This window comes from Petaurus breviceps, unplaced genomic scaffold (genome assembly GCF_028583685.1).
Source record: "Petaurus breviceps papuanus isolate PSGF00001 unplaced genomic scaffold, PetGlider_PUasm1.0 181, whole genome shotgun sequence".
Lineage (NCBI taxonomy): Eukaryota > Metazoa > Chordata > Mammalia > Diprotodontia > Petauridae > Petaurus > Petaurus breviceps.
This window is the reverse complement of record NW_027185784.1, coordinates 28,801,491-28,814,615: the sequence shown is the minus strand read 5'-3', so window position 1 is coordinate 28,814,615 and position 13,125 is coordinate 28,801,491. Positions and strand designations below refer to the sequence as shown.

General features: G+C 35.0%; 1 protein-coding gene and 2 long non-coding RNA genes across 3 annotated transcripts in view; 1 reads left to right on the top strand and 2 right to left on the bottom strand.

Annotated features, from left to right (window-relative positions):
* The window catches only part of LOC138160715 (uncharacterized), a 239,240-nt gene that overhangs the window by 51,497 nt on the left and 174,618 nt on the right, over positions 1-13,125 (top strand). Inside the window, exons 3-4 of the long non-coding RNA XR_011168197.1 lie at positions 3,957-4,057; positions 4,244-4,361. This is a non-coding gene — a long non-coding RNA (uncharacterized lncRNA). The remainder of the gene's footprint in view (positions 1-3,956; positions 4,058-4,243; positions 4,362-13,125) is intronic.
* Positions 1-13,125, bottom strand: part of LOC138160714 (uncharacterized) — a 29,177-nt gene that overhangs the window by 10,295 nt on the left and 5,757 nt on the right. The window lies entirely within an intron of this gene.
* On the bottom strand, positions 6,005-8,865 carry LOC138160712 (olfactory receptor 2A5-like). The gene has a single exon (XM_069087472.1). The coding sequence runs from the start codon at positions 8,054-8,056 to the stop codon at positions 7,115-7,117; it is 942 nt and encodes a 313-aa protein (XP_068943573.1). The 5' UTR covers positions 8,057-8,865; the 3' UTR covers positions 6,005-7,114.

Sequence of the window (13,125 nt, the reverse complement as noted above, 5' to 3'; positions counted from 1 at the left end):
AGAGAGAGAGAGAGAGAGAGAGAGAGAGAGAGAGAGAGAGAGAGAGAAGCTATACATAATGACATAATGTTTGGCATATAGTAGGTCCTTAATAAATGCTTGCTGATTGCTTGATACTGATCAATTTGCTGAATCAGGAACATAAGGAGCTGTGACAAACTGTCAGTACTGTGCATAGAGAGTATCAAAGTTGTAGAATCTGTACCTGAGAAGAGCCATATCAGGAACTCTGATGCCAGAGCTAGCGACTAAACTGAGACTCCAGGGGGAAACAGGCAAGAAGAGGACTTAGATTATCTCCAACAGGGTCCTGGGCTCCAGTTATGTGATTAGAACTTCTACTGGCATTGTGCAGTTATTTCCAATCCCTCTGACAATGGAAAGGCAATGGGTCTAACCCCTTGCTAACTAGGCTCGTCTATGAATTCTGTCTCTGTCCTTAAAAGCTTTCTTTACACAAACCGTGTTCAGCTATGTCAACAGACACTATTAGTTTGGAATACACACAAACTTTTTGGTTTAATATATATATATGTATATATATACATATATATATTATCGGGGTTAAGTAACTTGCTCAAAGTTACACGGCCAGGTGTTTCTGGGTGGGTGCTAAGTGTCTGAGCCTGGGATTCAATCTCCAGGTCATCCCAACACTGGAGCCAGTGCTCTTAGTCGCTATGCTACCTGGCCTCCCCTTTTTGGTTTAATATTAAAGAGAGCTCTTCCAAAGTGAAGCCATTTTATCTGATCCTAATCGATATATGGTTAACAATATTGTATTGTAATGCAGACCATTAAAAATAAATTTCTTATGTCCTGCTATCTTGCTAAAGTTGATTATCTTAACTCTTCTTGGTGTTGAATATCTCAAATTTTCTAGATTCATAAACACATCTTATATAATTAGGAAAATTTTAACTTTCTCATTGTCAAGGCTAACTCACTTTTAATGCCTAATTGTTATTGCTAAAAGAATGAGATTGTTCCAGTAGGCATGTCAAGAATGGACAACCTTTGACAAGTTTTAATGTTTGTTTTTAGTAAAATTACATGTAGTGTTTATCTACTTTATATGGATATATACTATGGATTTAGATATCTACTTTTTACAATGTCATGGAAATATTTGTCATATGTTTAATGTTTTTAAAACTAAACAAACATATTTCCAAAGGTTTTCTCAATAACAAAAGAAAGAATAATATAGCTTTTACTTTTTCTCCTGTTGATATATTTTACTGTATTCATAAAAAATCCTACTTGATTATTAAGCATAACTTTTCAATAAACTATGATATTCTATTTGCTAATTGTCAATTTTATATTTCTGCATCAATATTTATTAATAATATTGTCCTGTATATTTTTTTCTTGTTCTGTCCAGTTTTGGAAGCAAATTTATATTTGCCTCATAGATAGACTTGAGTGACCAACTTTCTTATGCTTTGAAGTGGCTTGGATAGGAGGAAAATAATTCATTCTTTAATAGTTTGGTAGAATTCCATTGAGGCCCAGTGTCTTTTTTATTAGGAGGCTAGTTCATGGCCCATCTTACTTGTCCTTCTGAGATCCATCTACTTAGGTTATCAACTTCCTGTTTTGTTAAAACTGGTCTTTTCTATTTTTATTGTTAATCATTCTTTTTTAGGTTCACATTTCTTAACATAGAGCTGTATACACAACTGATAAACATATTTATTTCTTTTGCTCTTGAAATGATCTTTCCAATTTTGGTGATGTGGATTAATTCTTCTTTTTAAAAATTAGATTTGCTAATTGTTTATCATTCTTTTTTTTTTGCTCCTGAACTTATCATATCATCTTTTTTGGGGGGAGAAAGGAGTTAACTTTTATTTGTATCACCTTCTGCTTTGTTTTGATTTTTCCATTGCTTTTTTTTTTGACTTCTTTATTTGTCTTTTTTTTTTAATTGTGGAAGGGCAGACTCGGTTCTTTGATAACCAATTTTTTTGAAATAGACTTTTGCCTTATTACCTGTATGACCTTGGGCAAGTCACTTAACCCCAATTGCCTTGCCTTCCCCCTTCCACCCCCCCCACCAAAGAAATAGGCATTTAGCTGTATAAGTTTGCCTCTGCTCATAGAGAAGAGTCCTATAGTTTTTTTTATATGTAGTACATTTATTCTAGACATTTTAGTTTACACACATCTATAATTTTGATTCATATTATTTATCAGTAATTTTATTTTATTTTAATTTTATTTCATTCAAAATATTATGTACACAGTATCTTCTTTACTATATTCACTTCTGTAGTCTTTGTGGCCCAGTTCATGATTAATTTTTTGTAATTCATACTAGCCTTGGAAAATACATATATTCTTTGATTTTTCCATCAAGTTCTTGGCATTATATCTACTAGATATAATGTTTTAAATATTCTCTTTAGAAATGCAATTTCTTTATTTTCTTGCGGAATTCATCATATTCTATATTGTTGTTGTCTCCTATTAGTACTGTGGATTTAAAAAAGTAATGTCTTCTTGAATAACAGTAAGGTTTTTATCATTGAATGTTGTAGAAGAACCATTAGGTACTTCCAGCATAACTAAATCATTATACTTTCCTTTTCCCTTTCCATTTCTATACGACACTTCTGTAAAACATGCTTCTGTTGGTTATCTTTTTGAATGCTTTCTGATGTTCATTCAACTTTGATAGATATCTGATCACTCTAGATTTTTGTGAGAGAGCAGTATTACAGTAAATTTTTTGCACCTTTTCATTTGGAATAATATTTATTTCCAATAATTATTATTCCAAAAATTATTATTCCAATAATATTTATTGGAATAAATATTTATTTCCTATAAATAGCACATTGTTGAATTTAAATATATTCTTTTTTTAAAAATTTTATTAGAAAGTTTAAGTATATACATACAATGTAATTATGTTTTTTTCTTCAGTCTATCAGAAATAAATGCATTTTCTTATTTTGTGATTTCTGTTATAAACAAACTTAATAAAATCACACAAAAGAACGTTTTTCTCAGTAACAATAATACTTTCAACTGATTTCCCTTTATCAGCTCTAGGCTTTTTGCTTTGTGGTTATCTACCCCAGATTGTGGGGTGGTGATTAATTTTTTTTTCTCTTGGTTTCTTGGGAGCACCCATTTGAATCATTATTGGTTAAGCCATTACAATACCATAAGGTTTTCATGCTTTGTGAATGCTTATCTTGATTGGAGAAGCTTGAAATTACACACACACACACACACACACACACACACACACACTGCACACATACACACACAGGCATGCACATACACACCACACATACAAACAGACACTTTACTGTGAGGCTTGTTTTGCATTCTTGATGAATTTTGGGGTTGGATTATATCACCTCTACCATCATCTTAAATTCCTAGTCTTTTGGATTCTGAGGGAGGGAGTCTCCCTCTCACTACAAATCTTTTAGAAAGGGTTGGGTAGTTCCTTGGTGACAATATTGTATAAGTATTATTAGTAACATATAGTTGATACAGAGAGCCTCTGAGGATCCTTTTAATTCTAAGTTTCTGTGATTATTATTCAAGAACTTCCTTTATAGATCTCTTGAATTTTCCAAAATCTGTGAGCTTCCCATATAGACATTCTTAGAATGCATATTGAGGTGTTTTGTTTTGTTTTCCAGATAATTCTAAGTTTCTGGTTCATGTTTTTTTTTTTAATTTTGCATACATTCTATTTCAATTTCTTCAGTAATACTGTGTCATCATTGGAAAATCTTGATTTCCTAATTATTAATTCTGGTGATTTTTGTTCTTCCAGTGGCAGTTTAATTTTTTTGTCATTGTTTAAATAATGGACTTTAATTTTAATTTTAATGTATGATAGTTAGGCATGAACAATGTTTACTTTTTCCTCATTGGGTTTGTGTGAATTCTATTTGCATTTAAATGTGTGTGTTTTTTAATTCCAGGAAACTTTGTTGAATGATTTCCTGGAATATTGTACTCAGATTCTGTCTTTTCCTGGAATGTCAATAATCCTGAGACAGTAACAACACTTTTTATCCTACAGGTATGTTACATTAATCTTCATGATTTTCAGTTTGGATAATTGGATAATTTTTTTAGCCTAAATCTCCAGTTTGCTTTGAATTGTGTTAAATTTTATGCTTTAGTAAATATGGTATTAATTGCATCTGCTTTTTTAAAAATAGGTTTTCCATTATATACTTTTGTTCATATCTTTTTTTTTCTGTAGTTTCAGTCATATCTGACCCTTCCTTTGGGGTTTTCTTAGGAAAGGTACTGGAATGGTTTGCCATTGGAACAAACTGAGGCAAACAGGATTAAGTGATTTGCCCAGGGTCACATAGTTGGTAAGTATCCGAGGTAAAATTTGAACTCAGATCTTCCTGACTCCAGGCCCAGTGCTCTAACCACTCTTCCTTATTATTTTTTTTCTGTACTGTTATCCTTGAGATTTAAAAGAAAACTTTCTTTGAGCTCTTTTTAAAAATTCAGCCTTTCTTAGGATGTTCCTAATAAGTTTTCATTTTTGCTTAATGTCTTTAAAAGTGCATTTATCCATTTGGAGATGTCTATCAGGATATCTTACCTTATTTCTTTTCCTACCTGTCTTGCTTTTGACAACTTAGTTGAGTTATTTGCTCCTCTTGTCATCTCTGCCTGTTTTTAATAGCTCCCCTTTACTTTTTAACCTACTCCCAAGTCAAAAATTTTCCCTCTTTTACACTGAGGAGAAAAAAGACATCTCTCCAGGCCCTTTGGCACCAGTTTGATTATTGTTTTAAACACATGAACATCAACTCTTGTACTGTCATGCTGAACTAACCCATATTTTGTTCTGGGAAGACAGTATATTCGATTTTCCAGATCACCCGTCTGAGCTATTGTTATTCATTCAACAAATGTTTATAAAATATCTACTGTGTGAGAGGCACTGTTCTTGGTGTTAGGACAAGAGATTTTTTTTTAATGACAAATCATTGTCTTTAAGAAGCTAGCTTCAGAGCTTTCCAATTCTCTTCCACTCTTAATTTTTCCTTTTTCTGAAATTTTCTTTCCTCATTTCAGGTTTTTAATTGCACAGTAAGGATTACTCAAGATAACTAGTTGTAGATTAATAGCTAAAGAAACCCTAATTTATCACTGAAAGCTCTGGGACATTTTTATTCCTCTTATATGCATTAAATTCCATTATTTACATTTTGTCAAATCCACTTTATTGGCCTAAAGGCCCGCATCAATCCTGAGGGGTTTGGATCAGGAGGATTGTTGTTATGTGGTATGAGCTGCATAGGTCTAGGACATTTCACATTTATGGAATTTCTAGTAAATAGAATTAGATTTGTGTTGCATAGTTTCAGAAAGAAAAATGTGGATAAATGGGTGAAAGTAATAGATCTGGGGTCAACATAAGGAAGAATTGCCTTAAATAAACTTATTCAGCAATGAAGTGGATTACTCATAAATGTAGTGAACTCCTTGTTACTGAAAGTATTCAAGCAGAGACTGACTGATAGCTTCTGGAAAGGAGATAGACATGGTTTTACAACTCAGCTCTGACAATTGCTAGCTGAATAACTTTGGTCAAGTCTTCCAGCTTCTGTAAGCCTGTTTTAGCCTCTATAAAACCAAGAAAAAAAATGTTTGCTACTTAATTCATAAGTAAATTAGTGTAGAAAAAAACATGCATTTTAAAGTATTATGTAAATATGAGTTGGCATTATTATCATTATTATTCTAAGGCTAGGATCTCACACTAGATTTATTCCTTCCTCCAATATTTATTCAAATAATCTATATTATGCATTTACCATATGCACCATAGAATCCTTAGCTGGTGGAAATAAAAAAAAATCAATTTAGGCACACGTAGGGGATTTATAATCTAATAAGCAAATTACTTAAAACTTGTTTATTATATGCCTTCCATGTGACAGATATTGTACAAGGTGATGGGGATATGAATATAAAAGTGATATTGCCATTGGCTTTAGGGGTCTTATATTTACTAAAACATAAGTATAGATAACTAATGTACAATATCACATATTATTGATTAAACAAGTTGTAAAACAAATCGCTATGATGTCTAAAACAATAGGTTTTTAACCTACTTTCAAGGTCTCCTTCAAGAATGACATAGTTATATTATTTAGTAATCATCCCAGCTTCATTTAATGAAAGTATTGTTACATAGGTTAGGAGGTTGGACGGAGAGACTTCTAAAGCCTCTTTGAATTCCCAGAGCCACCATTAGGAGGGAGGATAGTGCTTTGTAAGTAAGTAGGAGGGTAGGAGAATACTCCTTTCAAAGGTGACTGAAGGAAGAGGTAGCTACATGCTATCAGAAGGCATGAGAAATACCTTCTGCTTAGGTAACAGCAAGATGGGTGATTGTGTGAATAACAAGTCATGGGACCAACAACATATGAAGTCCCACCATGGCTGGATAGTACACCAGGTATAGACTTCTATTCATGTCCTTTGGTGGAAAGTAAAAATTTAAAATTAAAAAAGGATATCCAATTCTGGGATTAAGATGTGGATGAGATCAAGGTCAATGAATTTATAGCTCATAAGCTCTCTATCTAGTTTGGGACTTTTTTTTTTCTATTTTTCTGACCTCTAGAAGTAAAGTGTTATTACTGAGCATGAGACATAAGCCCAATATAAACTTTACATCTTGAATCTCTCCTTAGGTACACACACACACAAAGTATTTAAATAGGGGAGACCAGGTGGCACCGTGAGTAGGAGAACCAGCCCCAGAGTCGGGAGACCTGGGATCGGTTCTGGCCTAAGATACTCGGCACCCACACAAAAATACCTGGCCATGTAACCTTGAGCAAGTTACTTAACCCCGATTTCTTTTAAAAAAAAAGGATTTAAACACAAACCCTAAGTAAAAAGCAATATCAAAATTATTGTAGCTAAATAGGGAGAATGTGATAAAAATAAATTTTCTAGGAGATAAACAGTAAAGAATCCTAAGTCTCTAGAACTATCTGGTCAGAGACACAGAAAAAACAGACAACTTTTATTTGTACTCAGACAGATGAAACAACACCAAGAATACCAATGAACTGGAGCTGTTATGAGCCATTCACATGTTTTGAAACTGGTTTTCCTTCCCCAACACTCTCTTCAGAGCACCCTTCACCTCTGCATTCCTTAGGCTATAGATAAGGGGATTCAACATAGGGTTAAAGAGACTATAAAATAGGGAGAGAATTTTCTGCTGCTCCTCAGGATGGCTGGAGTTGGGGGTCATGTACATTATGATAGCGCTGCCAAAGAAGAGCCCAACGACGCAGAGGTGGGAGGAGCAGGTGGAGAATGCTTTCTTTTGTCCTTCCCTAGACTGGATCTTCAGGATGGCATACAGAATCTGCATGTAGGAGATCAGGACTAAGCAGAGAGGTCCAAGTAGGATGAACACACAGGCTGTAAAGATAACAAGCTGGTTAAGTCTAGTATCAGCACAGGCAAGCTTGAGCACGGCGAGGATCTCACAGAAAAAGTGGTTGACTTCCCGGGGTCCACAGAAGGGCAGCCTCAGAATGAGAACCACATGGACCAGGGCAAGGAGGAAGCTGAATGCCCAGGAAATGATGGTCAGAGTAGCACACAATCTCCAGCTCATGATGACAGTATATCTGAGGGGATGGCAGATTGCCACATAACGATCATAGGACATTACCACCAAAATCAGACACTCCATGTGGGCAAAAGCCAGATACAGAAGTATCTGCATTATGCAGGGAGCAAAGGAGATGGCTCTGCCCTTATTCAATAGGTTCACAAGCATCTTGGGTACATTGTTTGAAGCGTAGGAGATGTCGACAATGGCCAGATGTGAGAGGAAGAAGTACATGGGAATATGGAGATGGGAATCCAGACAGATGAGTCCTAGGATAATGCCATTCCCCAGGAGAGTGACAGCATAGAACAAGGCAAACAGCACAAAGAGGAATATCTGTATCTCTGGCCTGATAGGAAAGCCCAGAAGGATAAATTCTGTGATCACTGTTTGATTTTTCCACATCCTCCTGTGACAGAGATAGTCAAGTATGACAGTTGAGAAATATTTTTGAATCTTGGTTATTTACTGAATTAAATTGCAGTGTTTACATTCCTTATGTTCTCTAAATCTTAAAACACTCATTTTTTGAGATGTTAGGTTAATTTTTAGGACCCAAGTCAAAACAGGAAAAAATATAATTTAAAATACACTTCAGATAGGCTCAGGAGGATAATGGCTGCTGTCTAATAGCAAAGTTGCTTGGTGCAGGGGGACAAGTTCTGACTCTGGTGTCAGAGGATTGGATTCATGTCCTGGCTCTGACCCTCATTATTTCTTTGAACTTGAGCAAGACTCGTTATCTCCCTGGACCTTGGTTTAGTCAAAGATAGAATTCAATTCAAGAAACATTCATTAAATGCCTCCTTATGTTCCAGGTGCTGTACTAAGTGCTGGGAATGTAAAAAAGAAGCAAAAGACAGTACCTGACCTCAGGGAGTTCACAATCTAATGAGAACATGAATATGCAAATAAATATGTACAAACAAGCTACATACAGGAAAAATAGTAAATAATTAATAAAGGGAAGATCCTGTAATGAAGATAGCTTGGTGAAAGCTTCCTGTAGAAAGTGGGATTTTTGTTGGGACTTAAAGGAAGCCAGGGAGATCAGTAGTTGGAATGGATGAGGGAGAACATTCCAGGCACGGGGGATGATCAGAGGAAATGCTCAGAACCCAGAGATGGAATGTCTTGTTTATGGAACTGCCAGGAGGCCAGTACATGGATGGAAGAGTAGCGTTGGGGAGTGAGGGTAAGACAACTATCAAAGTAGAAGGGTACTCTATGAAGGGTTTTGTATATCGAGCAGAGCATTTTATATTTGCTCCTGGAGCCAAAAGGAAGTCACCGGAGTTTATAAAGTAAGGCAGTGACATGATCAGACCTGCACTTTAGGAAAATGACCTTGGTGATTGAATAGAGGATGGACTGAAATAGGGAGAGACTTGAGGCAGGTTATGGAAATAATCAAGATCCGGTGATAAGGGCTAATAGTGGAGTGGTGGCAGTGTCAGAGAAGGAAGGTGGCATATTCAAGGGATATTGTAAAGGTGAAATTGACAGACCTTGGCAACAGCTTGGATATGGGAGGTGAAAGAGAGGAATCTAAAACGACTGACTCCCTTTACAATAAGAGGGAAGGTAGGAGGGAGGAGAATTTAGGGGGAAAGATTTCTGTGAGTTTAATGAGTTCAAGATGTCTATGGGACAACCGCAAAGTCAGCAAAACATATCTTTTTAAACATTAGAGATATTATGACCATTTTCCCCACATGGGGCAAGTTTCAAAACACATGACCAGATCAAGCATCACACATCAGCAAAAGCACGCTCAAATAAATGTTCTTTAAGATAAATTTAGGAGGCAGTAGCGATCCAGGACACCAGACTCCAGAACATAGTAAAGCTATTTTTGGTGGGGTTAGTTGTTGTTGGAGTTGTTTTTCAGTTGTTTCTGACTCTTTTGTGACCCCATTTGGGATTTTCTTGGCAAAGTGAGTGGAATGGTTAGCCATTTTTTCTACAGTTCATTTTATAGACCAGGAAATTGAGGCAAACAGGGCTTAGTGACTTGCCCAGGGTTACACAGCAGATAAGTGTCTGAGGCCAGATTTGAACACATGAAGAGTAGTCATCCTGTCTCCAGGCCTGGTCATCTATCCACTGTCCCACCTACATGCCCATTTTTGGTGGTTAGGGGAACTTAACTGCATTGTGGCAACTGGGGAAGGGTCATAGTACATCTGATAGGTTGTTTCCCCCAACTATTAGTTAAACTAATAATTTAATAGCTTAAAAAATATTTTAACTAATTGTTACTGTTAAGTGATTCAGATATTTCAGTGTTTCTGAAGAAGCACAGGGACAGCTAGGTGTCAGAGTGGACAGAGTACCAGGCCTAGGGTCAGGAAGAATCTGGCCTCAGACACCCAATGTGTGACCCTGGAAAAATCGCTTAACCCTCTTTGCCTCAGTTGCCTCCTCTGTAAAATGACCAGGAGAAAGAAATGGATAAAGAATCTCTACCAAGAAAACAGCAAATATATGTACTGCTCCAGCCCCTATGAATTTGTCACCTTGGGGCAAAGGCCCCATTTCCATACTCTATAGTTCTTGCAAACACTCTCCTCAAAGATTATAGAAATAGAAACTTTTCTCATTAATCCTTCACTGCAGTAATTCAGTCCTTTCTTTACCCTTCAGTACTTCAGAGATAAAACTATCACTGCCTTTTCTCACCCATTTGCTTCAGTGTTAAAACCTTTTAGCTTGTACTCGACTTTTGTATCATCACCTAAAATAAAAAGTCCTGAAGATTTTCTATTTTGACAGGTCAGTATAACAGCCTTAGCAGGGTCTCCTAATTTTCCAATCAAAGCAAAGGCTTCCATTCAATTGTTAGTATGTTTTTCTTGTGCTTTTCTGCTCTAAGCTCTATTCCATCGATCCTTAAATAGCAGAAGCAGAAAGATGTGTAGTGCAATGACACCATAAACACAAAACCAGGACTTGTTTCTTTCAAATTGCATAAGGCTTCTCAATTGGTTTGGCCCTATATCATAATTAGAACCTATGTGATCCGGGGCAGTGGATCAGTCCATCAGTTCTCATTTAAGAGCCTACTGTGTGCTAGGCACTTTGTTAGGTTCTGGGAATACAAGTAAGAAAAGGCAATAGCCTCAATGAGCTATTCTCAAGGAGTTTACCTTTGATAATGGAAAACAACATATAGAAATATAAGTATGGGAAGAATAAATATACATGTATGTACATAAACACGTACATATATACACAAATACACATATATACATGGAAATTAATATAATATAACATGCAAATATATTCAAGGTAGGAAAGGAAGACACTTCAATTTGGAGGAGAGGAGGATAAAAAGGAAAGAAAAGATGGAAGGAACTTGGGTAGGGCGTCAGTGTGAGTGAATACATCAGGTCTGAAGTAAAGTGACTGGAATCAATGACCAATCTTGTTTTTGCAGAAGCTACTAAGCCAAAGAGTCAACCTAGTAGGAACAATTTCAGAGTTGGCCAAATTTAACAGAAAGATAAACAAATGGAAAAATATAGAATTAACAAAATGTTGGAGCAAAAAGATTTATTTCACTTTCTGAAAGAGACCACCAAAAATATACATATTTCTCATCACCATATGGCACATTTACAAAAATAGTCCATGTGTCAGCAGGCAGAAATCTTTCAGATAAATGTAAGGGGAGAGAAATACAAAGCACATGTTTTTTTAGGTCCCAACACAAAAGAAATAATAAATTCAGGAAGCACAAAAAGCACAAACTTAAATGGAGAATTAATAATGACATCGTGAAGAAAGAGTAGGTCAATGAATGAATAATGGAAATTATATAATTATTTGAAAGACTATGACAGTGAAGGGATAGCACGTTCAAATTTCTGGGATGGAGTTAACATAATCCTCAGAGGTTAAAAAAAATCCCTAAAGTTTTATATTTAAAAAAATTAATAGGAAAGAAGATCAATAAACTGAATTTATATTGAAAGAAATTACAAAGTGAACAAATGAACAAACCAAACATAACAAAAGGGGGAAACTCGAGAATTAAAGAAGAAATTGGAAATGATGAAAACTAAGAACTTATAAACAAAGTTGATTCTTTGAAAAGACTAACAAAATTTTTAAGCATTTAACCAGCCTGATTAAAAATAAGAGAGTAGAAAATGAGATCAACAAAATAAAAATAGAACAAAGTGAAATCACAAAAAAATAGAAGAAAAAAGAATTTTAAGAACTTTCTATGCATAATTATATAACAGCTGAAATGCAAAAGAAATAAAATATTACCTTCAGAAAAACAAAATACTCAGACTAATTAAACATCAAATAATCTAATCTCAGAAAAGGAAATGGAATAGCTGTAAAGGAACTAACAAAGGAAGAAAAAGCTTATATTTCAGATCAATTTCTTTTTTTTTCTTTTTTTTTTTAAGCAATCAGGGTTAAGTAACTTGCTCAAGGTTACACGGCCAGTTATTTCTGGGTGTGGTGCTAAGTATCTGAGCCCAGATTTGATCCCCAGGTCATCCTGACACTGGAGCCTGTGCTTTTACTCGCTGAGCCACCTGGCCATCCCAGATCAATTTCTATGAGCTTTCTACCAAACTTTTAGAGAACAATGAATGCCTATGCTACATAAATCAGTTTCCAACATTGAAAAGAAACCATTATACCAATATCCTAATACCTTAACTCAGGAAGTTTGGTAAAGAAAAGAAAAAAGAATTATAGGTCAATATCATAATTTTTTTTTAAATTTTAAGCAAATAAAACCTTGGCAAATAAAATGGAATCATGGCAAAAAGGGCTAAAGCACCCTTAAAAAAGAAATCAATCATTCTGACCAGGGATAGAAAGGGTTTAATATGAGAAAAAACAATCAACATAATTAATCACATTCAAACAAAAGAATTAGAAAAACTTGGTTATTTTAAAAGATGCAGAAAAAGCCTTTGGCAAAGTACAACTCTCACTTATGCAAAAAAAAAAAAATCCCACAAACTATTAAAAAGTATAGGCATAGAGGACTCTTCTTAGAAAGATTATAGAAAATATCTTTTTACAATGAAATAATCATTATATGAAATGTGGACTTACTGGGAGCTTTTCCAATATATATAGGAGTAAAGTAAGGATGCCTTCCTTCACCAAAATTTGGTATAAATCACAAAAAATCTACCAGTAGCAATAAGACAAAAGAGAAAAATTATAGACATAAAGATAGACAAGAGGGGAGGAATCCCTATCTGTCGATGACATGATGTTTCACTTAAATAATCCTGAGGAATTAGTTGAGATACCTAATAGCTTTCAGCAAAAGTTTCAGACTATAAAACAAAACAAAATCAATGGCATTCCTGTCAATTAGTACCAAAATTCTGGGTGAGGGGCAAAAGTCCAGGGGAAAATAATTTTAAAATGCATAGGATATTTTGGAGTCAATCTATGAAAGTACACTCAATACTTTTATATGTTCAATGACA

Excerpts from the sequence above, each read along its gene's own strand:
- LOC138160712 (XM_069087472.1), bottom strand. The coding sequence starts at position 8,056 with ATGTGGAAAAATCAAACAGTGATCACAGAATTTATCCTTCTGGGCTTT.